At 36.1% G+C, this 19,566-nt stretch overlaps 1 protein-coding gene across 1 annotated transcript in view; it reads right to left on the bottom strand.

The window, feature by feature from the left end:
- LOC146401871 (uncharacterized) overlaps positions 1-19,566 on the bottom strand; it is a 422,297-nt gene that overhangs the window by 101,927 nt on the left and 300,804 nt on the right. The window contains exon 3 of the mRNA XM_084970573.1: positions 16,112-16,145. Coding sequence (XP_084826699.1) covers positions 16,112-16,145 — 34 coding nt within the window. The remainder of the gene's footprint in view (positions 1-16,111; positions 16,146-19,566) is intronic.

The following is a 19,566-nucleotide window of genomic DNA, read 5'->3' as shown; positions in this document are numbered from 1 at the left end:
CGAATTTAGAAGAAATATAATTTAGCAAGAATGCAAGATAAACATACAAAATCAATTGCATTTCTATATGCTAGCAACAATTGGAACATAAAATTTAACTTTAAAAAAGCAATACAATTTATAGTGTAAAATATCAAATATTTGAGTTAATCTGATAAAATATATTCAAGACATGTTCACTGAGCACTATAAAATATTGCTAAAACAAATTCAAGAAATCCATAAAATAGAAAGATATATCTTTTTCTTGGGCCAGAAGGCTTAATATTAAGATGTCAATTTTCCCAAAATTTTTCTCTAAATTCAATTCAATCCCAATCGAAATCCTAGTAACTTGTTTTTGAAGAAGTTGAGAAACTAATTCTAAATTCCTACTGCAATGCAAAGAATATAGAATACCCAGAACAACATGAAAAAGAAAAGCACAGCTTCAGGGCTAACACTACCTGAATTTCAGGTGTATAATAATAAAACTATAGGACCAATTTATGTGGTATTAATATTAATAACGGACTCTAGAAATACACACAAGTATTATTAACTGATTTTTAACACAAATTCCAAGGCAAATCTGTTGAGATAGAATAGTGTTTTCAATAAAAAAAATATTGTTACTAAAAGAGTTGATATCTGTATGCAAAAAGGGAACTTTGATCCAGAGTTCTTATCAGATAGAAATTATTAATTCTAATGGTAAAGCCCCAAACTATTGAAGTTCTAGAATCAAACTAGTATATAATTGTGGCCATATGTTATGCAAAGACAATTTTAGATACCCCAATAAAACCATGACCCAAAAATTCATTTTAAAAGTGGTAAGCTGAATGTTGCCAAATTTAAAATTTTGCTCTTCAAAAAACACTTGCAAGACAAAGAAAAGAAAAATCACAGGTGTGGGACATATTTGATAAAGGACTTGTATGCACAATATATAAAGATTTTGCAAGGTCCAAAAATAAGGAAGCAAAGACCTAACTTAAAAAAAAAAAGAAAACAGACACTTCAACAAGTAAGATATACCAATGGGAAATAAGTATGTGGCTTGACGCTCAGCATGATCAGTCATTAGTTGATTCTGTAAGTTGTTTTTTTGAGGCTTTTTTATGGTTTCCTTTGCTGTGCAAAAGTGTGTCAGTTTGATTAGGTCCCATTGGTTTACTTTTGCTTTTATTTCTGTTGCTTTGGGATACTAATCTAAGAAAACATTTGTATGGTTGATGTCAGGGAATGTTTTGCCTATCTTCTTTTCTAGGAGTTTGATGGTGTCTTGTCTTACATTTAAGTTTTTAAGCCATTTTGAGTTTATTTTTGTGCATGGTGTGAGGGTGCATTCCAGTTTCATTGATTTACATGTGGCTGTCCACCTTTCCACAGAAAAGAAAATCATGGACATGGAGAACAGACTTGTGGTTGCCAAGCGCGAGAGGGAGGGAGGGAGTGGGATGGATTGGGAATCTGGAGTTAATAGATGCAAACTATTGCCTTTGCAATGGATAAGCAATTGCTGTATAGCAATTGCTGTATAAGCAATCCTGCTGTATAGCACTGGAAACTATATTTAGTCACTTATGATGGAGTATGATATAATGTGAGAAACAAGAAATATGTATGTGTGACTAGGTCACCTTGCTGTACAGTTGAAAATTGACAGAACACTGTAAACCAGCTATAATGGAAACAAAATCATTATAAAAAATAATAATTTTTTTCTGTAGCAGCAGAAGAAGAGGGTATGTTTTCTTAACATGTAGATAGCTTGTTTAATAGTAGGAGAACATACAGTTTTAGAGTAAGTGCTAATTCCATTAGCCTTAGGAAAAAGGGGCATATATGAGGAACTAAAAACATTACACGAGAGAGGTCCAAATCAGTTTATTAACAAATGGAATATGAGGTATGTAATGCTTTGCGGTTATATATTTTAAAAAAAAATCAGTGATCTCTAAAAATAAAAAAAAAGAATGCCTTCATGAAGCATTGGCAAGAATGTGAAGTACATGGAATAGTCACACACTAATGGAGGAAATGTTAACTGCCACAACTAATTTGAAAAATATTTTGATTTCTTAAAAGTTAAGCACATGCCTAAAATTCAGTCATTTAACTCTAGGTATTTACCCCCAAAAAAGAAAAATATATGCCCAAAGACATAAAATTCATAGTAACTTACTTTGTAATAACTGAAAACTGGAAACAGTTTCCATGAAAGAGTAGGTGAATAAATATAATTTCACTGTATCATAGAATAAGACTACTAAATAAAACATGGAATAAATTACTCACAACATGGAACATATTATTACAAAATAATAATGCTGAGTGAAAAGAGCCAGATTAAAAAGAATACATACTTTATGATCTATTTATTTATAAGAGAACTCTAGAAAATGCAAAGTGATCTGTAGTATAAGAAAGTGGCATAGGTATAGGGAGAGAAACAGGACGGAGGGATTATAAAGTGGCAAATGGTCATCAGGTAACTTTTGGGGCTGGATGGATATGTTCAGTACCTTGATTATATTATGTTTATATGTATATATGGCAAATACATATATAATATGAAAAATACATGACATACATGATATATAGTATTATATATAAATATAAAGATATAAAGTTATATATTTTAAATATGTGTCAACTATGTCTGTCTAAGTACAAATGCTAAAAAAAATCAAAATTTTTGAAATGCAGCTAAAGCAGTGCTTAGAAATTTTGGCTTTCAATTTACATATAGAAAAGAAGAATGATATAAGTCAATAATTGAAATTTCCATCTTAAGAAAACAAAAGCAAATTAAAAAAGAAGAAAATAAATGATAAAGAGTAGAAATAGGAGTTCCCACTGTGGCACAATGGGATTGGCAGCATCTCTGCAGCACCAGAACACAGGTTTGAGTGTAGGCCCAGTACAGTGGCTTAAAGGATCCCTCACTGCCAGAGTTACAACATAGGTCACAACTGTGGCTTGGATCTGATCCCCTGCCTGGGAATTCCATGTGCCATGGGGTGGCTAAAAAAGGAAAAAAAAAAAAATGAAAAGAATCAAATCATTGAACTAGAAAAAAAATGGATACAACTAGAGATCCCATAAACTTTTAATGAAAAAGTGAATATTATGAAAAACTTCATGCCAATTAATTTAAAATTTGGCTTCAAAAAATTGAAAGAATTACAAAAATGAATTCAAAAAGAATTAGAAAACTTTAATAGCCTTAAGTCAATTTAAAAAATTATATTTATAACTAAAATTTCCCCACAAATAAAACTTCACACCCTGATAAATGTAAATATTAAGATAACATGATATAATAGTACATAAATTATATAATATAAACATATTACATATATATTTTCCATATAAATGAATAAAAGAAGAAAAAAGAGAGAAGAGGTGAGAAGAGGAATATAGAGGAAAGAAAGGAAGGGATTTTCACGTAATAAATAAATATAAATATTTATAAACCAGAGCACAGAAGTGACAAAGATGTGATTCAAATCCAGTCTGTTACATTCAACACCCCTGCTCTTTGCGTTTATTACAATCACATGTGCCTAACTACATCCATAAAAAAGGCATTCATCTATTTATGTATTTATTTGCATTTTAGGGCCACACCTGCAGCATATGGAAGTTCCTAGGCCAGGGTTGGAATTGGAGCTGCAGGTGCCAGCCAATGCCACAGTCATAGCACAGCCAGATCTGAGCTGCCTCTGTGACCTACATTGCATTGCAGCAATGCTGGGTCATTAACCCATTGAGTGAGGCCAGGGATCCAATACGTATCCTCATGGATACCAGTAGAGTTCATAACCCGCTGAGCCACAACAGGAATTCTGATTCGCCTATTTATTTTATTTTATTTTTTGTCTTTTTGCTATTTCTTTGGGCCGCTCCCACGGCATATGGAGGTTCCCAGGCTAGGGGTCGAATCGGAGCCGCAGCCACTGGCCTACCCAGAGCCACAGCAACGCGGGATCCGAGCTGCAACCTACACCACAGCTCACGGCAACGCCGGATCGTTAACGCACTGAGCAAGGGCAGGGATCGAACCCGCAACCTCACGGTTCCTAGTCGGATTCGTTAACTACTGCGCCACGACGGGAACTCCAGATTCGCCTATTTAAAATTCTCCTGGAACAATAGGCTCCATAGAATTAGAACCACAACAAAGTCATAGATTATTTTTCAAAATCAAGTAACCGCAAACTTCATCCAATTAATTCAAAATCTAATCAAGGTTTGCAACTTCCAATGGGCTATTACACTAGAGCTCATTTTGTCAGCTGACCTTATAATTTTAGCCACTCCCTCAGAATCCTGGCTTTCTTCACAGAAACCACCTGTGGCAGCACCTTTTTTTCCCCCCTCTTATAAACATTCAAGTCTCCAAAGGGAAGGGAAACTAAGACATTCTCATGAGCTCCCCTACTCTCATTTTATAGAACCTTAACAATGCCTCATTCCTTCAGTTTGGATAATCAGACGGTTTTTCCAGATTATGTTACAACAAAATACAGGCTGCCAATTTTTTAAAGTAACTGTCAACCTTTTAAATATGAACTATCAATACCATTTTTTCAATCTTATAGCAAAAAGCAGTGTGACAACAGTCAGGGTAGGTGATGGACCCCACTTTTTTATTCCCTTATGCTTATCATAAATGATGTGATATAAATGATGTGATTTAAAAATTTATTTTAAAAAGTGCTTATAAATAGTGAAATGCTATTCAAATAAAAGACTGGCAAGGGTTTCCTCCTTTTGGTTTCACTGGTTAAGTTATACAGCTGCTAATAATTTTGGATACCTCTATTTTTTCCTCAAGAACATTGATTAAAATGCTTAACTGTTGAAAACATGTAAATAAGGAAGACAATTTTTTAAACCAGACAGTTCAATATTAGCTTATAAGAAATTTAGAGAGTTGGTACTATGCTAAAGTGAAATATTTGTTTTAGATTGAGATGCTTAGCAGAAAAGTATGGGGATATATATATGAATTAAGATTTTATAAAAACACAAATAATATTTCACAAAGAAAATAAATATTAAGGGCTCTTTTTGTTGCGTGTAGTTTTCTTTCCATTCTGCCCTTCTTAAAATCCATTTTATAGATTTTGTAATTTTTCAAGAATTAAGACTTTGCAGCTAAATTTATGTGATTATCCAGAGAAACTAATTCAAAAAGTGGACAACTTGGTAGAAGTGACTTTATAAGACTTAGTATGGCAAAATTTAAAAGGAAAACTAATTTCATCACAAATATCCTTCAGTCAGCAAAAGCTCTTATTTAAAGTAGTCAGACTTCCTGAAACACTTAGGCAATTAAACTCACTGATTTATTTTACATAATGGGAGGATCTCAAACAGTATGATCTATTTCAACTCATTCAGAATATCAACCCCTTTTCAATTCTACCTAGCGGCTAGCCAGAGTGCAAAACCATTAACACTATAGTTGGCAAGAGAGAAAATGTTTGAAACCCCTGACTTTGAGTTGTAAACAAGGCTCATTGTCATTTCTGAGCTCAGAAGAAGGCGCTTGCAGATTTCTGGATGGGGCCAATGGAAGACATTTCTGAGGGTTTCCCACCACCAATATCCACTGCCTAAAGTATACTCAAAATGGTGAATATGAATATGCACATATAGCAGGTTGCTAAGAAAAACTCCATTGTGAGTTTGTCAGAAATACACATGACCACTGAGGTACCTTCTTTCTTCCACTATTCTCCTCTTTCCTCTACCAGCCCATTTTCTGCGGCTTTTAAGGATGAGACTGAAAAAAACTCAGAATCATTAGAGGGCTGTTATAACAGTAGCCAAGAGAACGAAGGTTCTTTTTGCTTAACCTAAAAATGACCATTTAGTTGGACCCTGATGTCTACAGGAGGAACTAACAACCATCTTGTAGATAAATATGATTAAAATGAGACATAAGAAAAAAAATCAGAAATGGAATCTGTAAGAAAACTTTTACAAGCTAAATAATACACATTGTATAACTTCTTTTGAAAACTATACTCTTGTGTATCTGTGTATTTGTGTATGTTTCTATGCATGCGTAAAAATTATGGAAGAATCATATTTCCGTACCATTTGAATTACTAAAACAACCTTCATATAAAAGAAAATAATTAAGTACCAAAAATAACAAAAAAGCTATATCAAATCATTCCAGTATTTACTTTAAAAACTGTTTTTTCTAAAGGTGGCGTGGTAGAGTGGGAGTATAAAACTATGTGAGTGTATTATACATTTGCATTTGGATGTTGAAAATTACCAGCTGAGTGAACTTGAATACCTCCCGTCTGAACTTTGCTCATTTATGAAAAGATTGAATTGAACCAGGTAACCACTATGTTCTCTTCTGCTGTCAAAACACATCTTGGTTTTACATAAGCAAGATGCAACATTTTATAAAAACACTTAAAGTTATTTCAGAGAGCTAAAGCATTTTTAAGACACTGTATTAACTACCTCTATAAAAAAGATCTGCCTTCTTGTAAAGCAGTAAACCTCAGATTGATACTGATGAAGTCCAAGATGATAGCAATCTCCTTTTGAATACTATTGGCCATAATGTGCACTTCTTGGGAGAAAGGAGTTTGTCAGATCATTGCTATGTCTCAAGGGCATGTTAAGTGCTCAGTAAATATTTGTTGCATGACTAAATAAACTCTTAAATTTAAATCTTTTTAAACTCAGATCTATTTGATGAAGTGGAGAATTACTTGTTTTCATTTGGGGAAAAAAACTAAAATAAAAAAGAAACCTATTTTTCTGGATTTTTGTTTTTTATTTAGCAGAGTTTGAAGATCTTTGTATTTTCTTGCCTCCAGTTGGGGGGGAGGGGAATACCTCTTTACTCTTTTCATTCTTTCTTAAAGAATATCTACCCATTTTGTAATCGCACATCAGTTCACATCTGTTCACATGGCAGCACTGATGGATGTATTTCTTGTATGAACTTGAAGCCTGAGATGTATGCACCTGAACTAAAGATTAATCAGCACACAAACATGGGCTGTTTGGCTTACTGATTAATTATGCTGAATGATGGATGCAGGTTTAATCACTTTACCTGATAGATGTTAGGCACTTACAAACAGTAGTCACCGTATCATTTCTCAATAAACTGCTTTTTAACCAGCTTACTGCAGAAACTTCAGGTTGAGTTTATGTTCCAGGGGGGGAGAAAAAGCACAGGATTCTGCATGCATCCCTTTACATGTCTACTAATTTATCTTAGTTTGTTCTCTGACCAAAAATAGTCATACTAATGTAAATACAGTAATTATCCAGGAATTCCACTACAGAGAAATCTGTCTGTAGTATCAACTAGAAGACATAATTTAAAAGGCTAATAGGATTCATAATTGGGTTTATAAATTTCCATAAGCTAGAAAACCATCAACTCATGGTTCAAATTATCTGTCTAAAAATGAAGAGGAAGAAACATATCTACTAATTGGCTCTTCTGCTTTTAAGAGGGAAATGCTAAATTGGTTCATGTAAGAAAAATGGAGGAGTTTATTGATCATTGCTCCAATTGAAAAACAACAGAACGTATCATATGATTAATATTTTCCTCCTAAGCAATTTAGTAGACAGCTCCTAAGAGAAAATAAATACTATCTGGACCAATGAGATTTATCAAATTGATAGAAACCCCTCCCATTGGCACTAAAGTTAATCATTCTCTCCCTTTTCATTTCATTGCAATTTGTATTTCTATCATAGCTTATTATTAGCATGGATTTTCACACTATGAGAATGTATTAGAACTATCTATGTGCATCGTGTGCATTGCTCTCCCCTTCATTAGAGGTAGTGGTGCCATACCTTCTTTAACACTGTCCTTCACAAGGCTTACAAAGTTTCTTGCAGACTGTAGGTGCTCAATAAAATCTGATTGAATCAAATTGAATAAATGTATAAATTACACAGACAAAACTCCTTTCAGCTGTAGGTAAATTTCCTTAAACCTCCACCCTATTCAGACCCTGACTGAATCCATACCCATAAAGGACTGCTCACTAATGAATGGGCAGAGTGAGTTCCCATGTATCCTCCCAGATGTAACCCTCTTGCCTTCTGTTATTTGGTACAGGCCATTGGTGTGTTCTCCGTCCCCTGTTCCCTCCTGGGTATTCCAGTCTCCCTACATGACATTCAACTGGCCTGGTTACCCTAACTAGGTAAATTGAGGGGCATGCTATGGGATTCAGCTTCCTGCCAGTGATCTCTGCTAAAATCCACACCTAGTCATATACTTAAATAATTTCACCGTCTGTAAACTTTAGTTGCTGACGCCAGCTCTTTGTACCAAAATTAAATTCTTTCCACCATTTATTCTGAGTCTAAAGCAGCCATGGCGGAGTTTCCACCAAAGTATCAGGATCGGAGCCAATGCATGGCAGGTTTGAGATTTCAACAGGTGTGAGCAAGGTTTCTGGGGCTGTCTCTGAAAAGTACAACAGTGGCAGAGTTTCAGGTTGAAAGGCCGTTTGGTGCAAATTACAAGGTTAGTGGAATCACGAATAATGTTGGGAATCAAAGAACCTTGGATTCCTGAGCCAGTTTCTTTTTAACTTTGCTAAGACTCAGCTTCTTCCTCTGACTAATAGAGATAAATATAGCTTATTATAAAGCATAAGTGGTGCAGGGAGAATGTACATGAAGAGCCTAGTGCAAGATCTGATTTGTTGGTATTGAAAAAACCTTAACTACATATAATTTTGTCTTTTCATATAAGAAGAGCAAATAGCAGTTAACTAGACAAAAATAGGTCAGAGAAGTGGACATAGCACTGGAAGTGACCACTGACCTTGGAGGTTACCAGAAGTCTTGAATTAATTCATCCCTAAATGGTCCTGATTCAGATCATGAAAAGAAAGGAGACATGCAGGCCCTCCTCCCAGGGGAACTTAACCCTGACACAGTTTGAGCCTTATAATGATAAACCTAGACTTGTGTTTTCGGCAACACTGGTACTCTAGGGCAAAACCTAGGTACGTGGTGACAACAGCACTTAAAGACAGGGCTGACCATAATATTTGTGGGATACCTGACAAGAGTATAAATAAAGGTGCATGCATCTTATATATAAAAATTTAAAAGTTATAAATAAAGCTATCAGGCTATTAAATAACATATGTTCTATCATCTAGCCTTATAAATATACCTTCATATTTAGCCAGGAAAGTAAGGTTTGAATTTACTATATTTGGACACTTTAGAATTTCCTGTTAAAATGTAATGGTACAAGGAGAGCTGTTTCCAGATCTTTGTCTTTTCCAGCTCAGGTCTTCATTGCTGCATACTTCCAGCTTCAAAAGAAGCCCCTTAAAAATCCCTTGGGTATGATGGTAAGTGAATTGGTGGCTTGGTCTACTTTCAAGTAGAAGGACCCAAGGTGTAGGCTTGCACAGGCTCTGGAAACTTTGACTTAGGACCTTGCGATGTGGATGGAATACCATATATTCAGAGCATGCTCTAGAAAGGAGAAGTACTATCACTAGTAAAGACATCCCCTGGGTCTTATATGCTCTTCTGGATTCAGCCACAGGGAAGCTAGAACAGGGCCCTGGGAAGGGAGTCCATCTTGCCTGAAGTCTAAGGGCAAGATGCTTAAGTGATGGGTTTGGAAACAAAAGGGCATATTATACCCTAAGTATAGAAGCAGCAGCCCTGGGTTACAAAGCATCATGAGTTACACCAAAGGATATAAAGTCTGACAATCCATTGTTGACATGCCATGACAGTAGCTCAAGGAAATTTTGCATTTGGGGATTTTTTGAATCTCATTTTTCTTTTATTTTCCTCCCTTTCTGGCTTCTATGTGTATGCACTCTTGTTTTATTGTATGGAAGTAGCTGGTTTTTTGTCAATTAGCAGGGCAAGTATGTCATCCTCAAGTCTTTCTCATAAAAAAATTTACACACAATTTTTTTTGGGGTGATCGATAAACGTCTTTATGTGAAAAAGGCTTGAAATGTTCTTGAAAATTATATAATCCATTTATGACCTTCTGATCAAAGCATATAGAATATTAAAAAGGCATATAGCTTTAAAATAAAGATTTAAGGGGTTCCCATCATGGCTAAGTGGTTAGTGAGCCCAGCTAGCATCCATGAGGATGAGGGTTCAATCCCTGGCCAGCTCAGTGGGTTCAGGACCCAGCATTGTTGTGAGCTGTGGTGTAGGTCACAGATGCGGCTCAGATCCCACATTGCTGTGTCTATGGCATAGGCCAGCAGCTTCAGCTCTGATTAGACCCCTAGCCCGGGAACGGAACCTCCACATGCTGTGGGTGCGGCCCTAAAAAAATAAATAAATAATTAAAAAATAAAGATTTAAAATTTCTAAAACCATATTCTATTCTTCCTATTTTCTACCTAGGGGAGATTTACAAAGAAAAGAGGGAAAATTAGGTATCTATCCAGAATTACTACATATAGGAAAGAATTCTGAATGAGAGGACTTTTCTTAGAAACTAGGGTTTTCATTATTCAGATTATTATGTCACTAAGATTAAGATGATAGCTCTTTATAATGAGTATAATCACAGTAATTTAAAGCTGATAGGGACTTTAAAAATCATCAAAATCACTGTGGTGGGAAATATAATTGAAAAAGATAAAAATTAAAGTGATTTAGTAAGTTGTTTAAGCTCATAAGAGTACAGGTTGGACTGGAACCCAATGTCATTTATAGCTAAGTTGGATGTCTTAGTTTGGGCTGCTAAAACAAATTACCATGGAAGAGATGCCTTAAACAACAAACATTTATTTCTCACAGACTTGAAGGCTGGGAAGCCCAAGATCAATGTTCCGCAGGTCCTGTGCTGATGAGGCCCTGTATCTGTTTTGCAGATGGCTGCGTTCTTGCTGCATTTTCAAGTACTAGAGAGAGAGATCGACTCTTTCATATCTCTTCTTAGGGGAACATCATTCCCATTTATGAGGGCTCTACTCTTATGACCCAATCACCTCCCAAAAGCCACACATCCTACTGCCATCACATTGGGGAATTAGGGTTTCAACATGTGAATTTGGGAAGGATACATAATGCTTATAATGGTGGCTTTCCTCTGTAATGAGGTATTGATTATAGAGCTGTGAATATAAAGTGGATTTTCTTGGAAGATTTAAGAAGGCAAGACACTGTGGTAATGAAAGGAGGAAAAGTAAATGAATAGGAACCTCCACATAGGTTTCTAGAGAGGAGACTCACCTGGGCCATATGCATAAAGGGAGGCTGCTACCTCTTCCAGAACCCAATGCTTCACCTGAAACCATTAGTACAATAGTCTCCATGTACCTGTGGATTCAGTTACCTGGGGTCAACCCTGGGTGAAAAATATTAAATGGAAAATTCCACAGAAATAAACAATTTAGAAGTTTAAAATCATGTGCCACTTTGAATAGCAATGATGAAATCTCTGGCCATCCTGCTTTGTCCTGCTGGGGACATGGATCACAGCTTTGTCTGGTACATCCTGCCTATTAGTCACTTAGATAGCATCCTGGTGGGAGTTCCCATCGTGGCTCAGTGGTTAACGAATCCAACTAGGAACCATGAGGTTGAGGGTTCAATCCCTGGCCTTGCTCAGTGGGTTAAGGATCCAGCATTGCCGTGAGCGGTGGTGTAGGCTCTGGTGCAGGCTGGCGGCTACATCTCCGATTCACCCCTAGCCTGGAAACCTCTATAAGCCGCGGGAGCGGCCCAAGAAATGGCAAAAAAGACAAAATAAATAAATAAATACATAATATAACATCCTCCTGGTTGACTGTCACAATATTGCAGTGCTTGTGTTCAAAGAAAACTTATTTTACTTAATAATGGCCCCAAAGTGCAAGAATAGTGATGCTAGTCACTCAGATATTCTCTTACTATGCCTAATTTATAAAGTAACTTTACCATAGATATGTATGTATGGGAGAAAATATGGTATTCATAGGATTCAGTACTATTGTTTCAGGCATCCACTGAGGATCTTGGGTTGTATCCCTGGTGGATAAAGAGGGACTTTTATGTACTGTTTTTCTAGAGAGACTGTCTGATCTGAAGGCAGAAAGACAAGAGGTATAAAACCATAACAAGGAGAAGACCATCCAGGAATTTGAAATATTAAACATTTTCAAGTTTGAATTTGATTTGAAACATCATCCCACCCACTTGTAAGTTTACATGAAGTATAGAACTCAGACAGGAAGATGAGTCGAGGTCTTTTCCTCCACAGAAACCACTTTCTGAGTTACTCTTTGGGGAAAAGGGATAGGTTAAATGAGACCAAACACTCTGCATGTTTGATTTGAAGTGGATCTGACAATGACACACCAATGAGGCATCGGCATTGGAAGCCAGAGATGGTGCTGCCAAGCAGCAAGCTAGAGGCATAGAACCCTATAACGACAGAGAATCAGCTCAAATAGGATTTATTTAGCACTGCCTGTCACTTGTGACTCTTGGGCCAGTTGTAAAATGAGGACTGGCTAGGATTGCAAAACAGCCTTGAACTTGTTTTTACTTGTAACTATGAGCTGTATGAACTTGCCTCCTAAGTTTAAAACGTAGGAGGATGAAGAATTGAATAAAAACTAATAGAAGGTGAGTGAATTCTCTATTGAGGTCAATTCCTTCTTATATAAGGCGGTCCCAAGGGCATGTGTTCCTAGGAATATTCTTGCAATATTTATTAATTCTCTTAGGATGAAAGTTTCCATTTTTAGAGTGTGTCTATTTGTCACATACTGAATACTGGCTTGGCATCTTCTCAATAGCAACTCAGGTCTATTCCCTTGAGAAATGGGAAAGTCAGCATCCTTCCAGGAAGAAGGCTGGAAATAGATTTCTATCTACTCTTCATGACAAAAATATATGTTTTATATCAAATACAGAAAAAAACAAAAATCTCTCCCAGCATCACAAAATATTAGAAGTAGAAAAAAATCATTGAGATTATCTATTTTAATCTTCTTTATTCAAGAAAGGAGGAGCAAAGTTCTAGGGAAATTAGAGGTGAGACCAAGATTACAGAGCTAATAGAAAAGGGTAGTAGAAAGTAGTGATATAAAAAGTGTGTTCTGGCATCAGACTGCCTTGGTGGAAATGCTGGATCCACTAATTGCTGGCTGCATAATTTGAGTGTGTTACTCAAATTTTCTGCATGTCAGATTTCCTATATATAAATGGGAGTCATGGTTTCCACTATATTGAGATTACTATGAAGATTAAAGTATTTTATGTAAAATGGTTTGTAGAGTTTCAAGACAGGTGGTAACCAATAAATGCTAATTATTCACAATAATAATATTATCATGATGGTGATAACAACCTCATCATTTTATGTGACGAGATAAGAATTAGCTCAAAGATTGATATTTGTGCCTCTAAAAGTCACCAGGAATCTCAGAGTCAGATTTAACTGTTGCCAACTATAATCTAATGAAAGGCTTTTCTATTGAAAGAGCTAACTGTACTACTGGCAGGATAAAGACTGAAGTACCTTTGGAGTTGAGGAGACTGGGGTGGGTAAAATTAAAGAGCTCAAGAGCATGTGGAACAATTAAACTTTAATGGACATGGAGTTTTGGACAAATGTCAGCCTAACAGAGGGATCTAGTGAATTGTCACAGGACTCCACCTTTAGTTTTATTCTAGATATTATATGTATAAATATCCTAAATATAGAAGATAATGCCTATTGATTAGGAGGATAAAGTTAAATTGATGAGGTCAAGTGTTAGCAGGCTATAGTCAAAAGATAAATCTGGAAAGAAAAAAATCAAATAAACATTTAGATTTTTAAAATTCAACTGTATAAACAGTTAATGTGTGTGTGTGTGTGTGTGTGTGTGTGTGTGTGTGTGTTTGCACGTGCACTGTATTGGCTTGAATATATACAAAAAACCCTTAAATAAGTCAATAATTGTTATCTTCAAGTGGAAAGGAAATTGAGCAGTTGACAGGCATTTATTTTGTGTGGGGGAGGGGAGAATTTCTTGAATTTACATCATTTCATACCTTGGAGACTCGACCCATGTGCCTATATTATCTATTTTGTAGACAAATATTTTAACATGATGATGCATCATGATGAGAACCAAAAGAAGGTCACAGAACCCAAAGAAGGTCTGTTAAAGGTTTTTTTACAAATAGGTGTTCTTACATGAGTTTTAGACTAGAAAAAGAGATTAGTCAGGAGGAACGGAAGTGACAGATCGCCAGGTGGAAGATAGAAATGAAGACAATTTAAAGTCAAAAATCATCATTTCTTGTTCAGAGAGGTACAAGTCACTTAGCATAATGAACCATAGAGAGCAAAACAGTGTGGGGAGAAGTGAGCCTGGAGAAACAGGTCAGGCCGAGTAATCACATCATGCTAGCAATCTTACATCTTGTTCTGGAAGCTATAAGAAGCCACTGCAGAGTTCTAAGTAAAGCCTTTAAAAATATCACTACCTATCAGAAGTTAGCTGCATTTTCCTATAATTAATACCAAGCTGTTATAACTTATAATACCCATAAGATCAATTCAGTAAAAAGTCTGTGATTAGTTGTGGCAAGAATGTGGATAAATTCAAACTTTTATACTGCCAGTAGTTGTGTCAATTGGTCCAGCCACTTTGAGTAGCAATTTATCAATATCTACTTGAGTTGAAAATGGGTGTTTCATACATCTCAATAATTCTCTAAGTTTATACCCAAGGAAAACACTCCCGTAAAAATCCAGGGAAGCAATACAGGAGCTTATTGTAGGATGCTTGTAATAGCAAACCATGGAAAGCATCTGTCTCCGTAAATAAAATAGATAAATACATTATCACAAAATGCACTGTGGTATATTCACAAAATGTTATTCACAGTCAAAATGAATAAATGAAAAGTTACCTTATAGCACACATATACACACACGCTATAAGTCAATCAAAGTAAATACATTCCTATTGTTGCTGTAATAATTATCACAAACTTATTGGCTCAAAACAACAACAATTTATTGTTTTATGGTTGTGGAGGTCAAAAGACTAAAAAGTGTGTCCATGTGCTAAAATCAAAGTGCAGGTAGGACTATTTTCCTTCTGTGGGCACCAGGGTAGAATCTGTTTTGGTTTCTTTTCTGTTTTGTTTGTTTGTTTTAACTTTTCCAGTTCTAGGCTGTCCATGCTCCTTGGCTTGTGATCCCTTTTTGTTTTCTCGAAGCCAGCACTGGCTGTTCAAGTCTTTCTCACATTGCATCACTCTGACACTGACTCTTCTGCCTCCCCCTCTTATCTCTTAAAGATCCATGTGACTACAGACATGATCCAGGATACTCTCCCTATCTTCTCTAATTAGTAACCTTAATTCCAACTGCAGTCTTGATTTCCACTTTCCATAACATATTCACAGCTTCTTAGAAATAGGATGTGGACATCTTTGGGAGGCCATATTCGTACCTACTTTATACCTCTGATAACTGATACGTTACTGCACTATGATTCATAATGAAATAAGATCTGCTTGGCATAACGGTAGGTATTGTGAAATGCTCATTTGTTTATATATTACACAAAGTAACACTGGAAATCAGAGAGCACAGACTCAACAGCAATCTCAGCAACACTATCTGTTACCTACTTGAAATTCAAGGTTTACTGTTTTCAAATCCAAGGTTCAGAGCGCTTAACTAGGCTCAGTGAAGACCAAACATAACCTTTTCGGGGACCTGCAACTGAATTGGAGATGTCGTCAACGAAAGCCAAAATAATATCCAAGGATGTGAGCAATTTGCATTGATCGGTGCAAATGAGACTGACTAAAATAGCACGAAACACCTTTCTTTCCTGAGTTTTCATACAATTGAAGTCCAATTGCTAAAATCAAGTAGGCGAAGAAATCAATGCTTGCTGTTGATTTTCTAGGCTCCTAATACTCTGAGATGATTTGGAGAGTTGCTGTTCTATCAAACCACTCATAAATAAATGACTGGACACTCATTTCCATTTAGAATGTCTGTTTAAATACGAATTTGACCTCTGAGTGTTCTGATGGTTGGTTGAGTAATGTATGTAAAACTGTCATTAAAATTGCATATGAATTCAAGTTAAAATGAACTTACTATAGCTTGTTGGCTGATTTTCTTCCCTGGAATCCTGAGAGGAAAGAAAGCAATGGCAGTTGATCATCAATAAGAAGAGAAAGAACAGGGAAATTTTAATGTCTGTTATAAAAATATCTGAGCCTCTCAATTTGGCTGAGAGAATGAGACTCCTCCTACTAAAGCTCTTTATGATATTTTTAAAAATATCATAGAAAATAACCCTCTTCAAAAAAAAAAAAATGAGACTTCTGAACGCCTTACTGTTTTTGCACCGGAAATTAAGGGTGTAGAGCATGTAATATAAATGTCTTCAGAGTTTCATAAGAAACACTCAGTGGAAATCCTTTTAAATTTATTTGGTGATTTACCTCCCACCCTGAGGGGTTGAAAATCTCAAGTACAGGAAGCAGTTACTGATTTACTGGTTGATCCACAGCCTTTAGTTTCAGTGACAGCTTATTTGACCCATTTCACGTCTCAAAATTGCTTTTTAATTTCCTGAGGACAGCGGTATTGTCGTAGTGCATTGAGAGCATTGTGTTTCCAAATGCCAAACCCTCTCATTTTATTCCATAATTCATCTCCATTGGAGAGGCAGATCTCCTTTAGAGGGGCATGAATGGAGGCTTGGAGGGTACAGGACCCATCTTGAGTCCCTGCTCAGCTGTTTACCGGCCATGTGATCTTGGAGAATTCACTTCCCATCTCTAGGTCTTAGTACAATGTCTATTTAAATAAGGGATTGAATTATATTTTAAAAGATCCTTTCTGTTCTAAAGTGCTATACTTTTTAAAAGTTATCACTATGGGTGCTCAGCACTAGGAAAAATAGACATTATCATTTTTTATACAATGAAAAGGGGGCTTTGCTAATTACAGGAACATTAGTTCATCCATGCTTGACAATTTTGAACAAAGTATCATTCTTTGTCCTTAAACAGCAAATATTTAAGAGGGTTTTATAATGACACATGGCTTGTATTTTAACCTGCATATGATATTGCCCTTTATACTCAAGAGAAGTTTCACTCATGCTAAAGACTCTGGGATGGAGCCTAAGAAGACATATGCTATAAAATGCAAAAGCTGAGACCATTGATTTTTTTTTTTTTTTCAAACTCCAAAACTTTTTTCAGGTTGTCACACTTCATAAATTTTTCTCCTCTTCCTAGTTATCTTTTCAAACCTTATTCATCCTTGAAGGCCTTGATGGATCCCATGTAATCAATAAGGCTCTGCATGAATAGCCCAAAGTTTTTATTTCCTGAATCACTATAGAATTTGATTACAGCAATGTCAATCAAACCCACAACTATTTATCAACCTGTATGTTTGTGTACAAGTTAGAAGGTGTAGAAGAAACATAGAAGGGTAAAATATACCCACTACTTTCAAAGAATCTGTAATATAATTAACATAAGACATATGGCTTAAGGGAATATATGAGACCTAAGAATTACTGAAAAATTTTAAGGTCATCTATCACTAACTATAAAACTAATGATAAATGGTGCAGAAAATTTTTAAAATTTACCCTTGAACTATTTTATTTTTGCAAATAACTTACCAATACATATTAAATAAAGTTAAAGATGCCATGTTTAAAATGAGAATTAAAAACCTAGGTCTTCTCTCTAGGTGGTTTACAAAGCACATACTCATACATTGAACATCCTAAAGAAAACGATTTTAAAACCACAGGGCAACAGGGGTTTGACTTTTTATAAATAAAAGGAAAACAATCTAGATGGTAAGAAAAATCTTCTGAGAAGCAGTGATATTGAATCCAGATTTTAAAACATGCATGGATGTTGGGTAGATTAAAAAACCCACGTGGAAGCTTTACAGGTTAATGAAAAGAGCATGAGGAAAGCACTGAGGGATGCAATTGCAAGGAGATTTGGAAATAAACAATTATAAGGAGAGGAATACTCTGTGAGATACATTATCTTCCTCTTTGCATTTAAATGCACAAGATTCTGCCTTTAGTCATAGGGCTATTTCTCTATTTTGAGGGGTTGAGTAAGGATGGAGGCACATGGAAGTAGAGAATTAAAGCTTTTAAGACAGAAAAGCAGAAAGAAAGAGTCAGGTTTTTAATACCAAAATGTTACTTGTGAAACAAGATAACAGTCTTGAAAGCTAAACTTTGAGGAGAAAAATTAATATTTTTCTCTTAACAAACATTAACATATAAAAGGCACACTTAGATTATAAATTTTGTGTGTGTGTGTAAAAACAAAACATTTATATTCTATTAACAATCATTAACATAAAAAAGCACATTTAGATTATAGATTTAGTGTGTGTGTTGTATATGTAAAAACAAAATATTTACATTCAATTAACAAGTATTAACATATAAAGGGCATATTTAGATCATAGACTTGGGGGGATGTTCTCTTATATTGGAATGGTTATTCCTTTTCATCCTGTTAGGTCAGGTCATGCGGAAAGTGGTGTCTTTGGGGCAGAAAAAATAAACAAAATATCCAGATAAGTTTTGATAAACCAGAAATGATCAGAGGTAGCAGTTGTTCCCTGAGTATAAAATAGTAGAGGCTGAGGACCTAACTTTCACTCAGAAAATACAGTAAGAGAAATAGAACAAAAGAAGCTGAGTAGATGAGCCTGAAGCTGAGTTGTCATTACCCCATGGTCTGCATACAGGCCCTCATGCAGCCCAGAATATCCTGGAGACTGGGCTGGGAAATGGCGTGTTCAACAAAGGTTCTTCACTGTGCAAGGTTCTGAAGACTGATTGCTAATGGCTAGGCCTCAGGCTTAAGAGACATGTGCCAGCATAACACACACACAAGGTCAGACAGGACCAGTTTAACTTAGTAGGGACCAGTCTAGGGAGAAGACCAAACTAGCCATTGGACAGCAGAGAACAGCAAGATCAGGAGACACTGTGTAGATACCAAAAATTTGTGAATGCATACCTCTCTCACCAGAACAGACATGCACTAAACACTTTTTAAACCCAGGTGCCACCAAAAGGAGGGAAAAGAACAAGCACTTTTCTTATTTTTTCTTTGTCTTTTTGCTATTTCTTTGGGCCGCTCCCGGGGCATATGGAGGCTCCCAGGCTAGGGGTCCAATCGGAGCTGTAGCCACTGGCCTATGCCAGAGCCACAACAACTCGGGATCCGAGCCATGTCTGCAACCTACACCACAGCTCACGGCAATGCCGGATCATTAACCCACTGAGCAAGGGCAGGGACCGAACCCACAACCTCATGGTTCCTAGTCGGATTCGTTAACCACTGCGCCACGATGGGAACTCCAGAACAAGCACTTTTCTGAAGCTTCTGAGTCATCAAAAAGAAGTAGTTGGAATTATTAGACCTGACAGAATTAGTTTTTTTTTCTCTTTAGGGCCACACCTGCAGCATATCAAGTTCCCAGGCTAGGGGTTGAATTGGACCTGCAGCTGTAGGCCTGCACCACAGCCAGAGCAACACTGGATC

The sequence above is a fragment of the Sus scrofa genome, chromosome 7 (assembly GCF_054392235.1).
Source record: "Sus scrofa isolate SSC_HxYL_T2T_F1_AM1 chromosome 7, Sscrofa_HxYL_maternal_Yorkshire_Landrace_v2.0, whole genome shotgun sequence".
NCBI classification, from domain to species: Eukaryota; Metazoa; Chordata; class Mammalia; order Artiodactyla; family Suidae; genus Sus; species Sus scrofa.
This window is presented reverse-complemented; position numbering and strand designations above follow the sequence as displayed.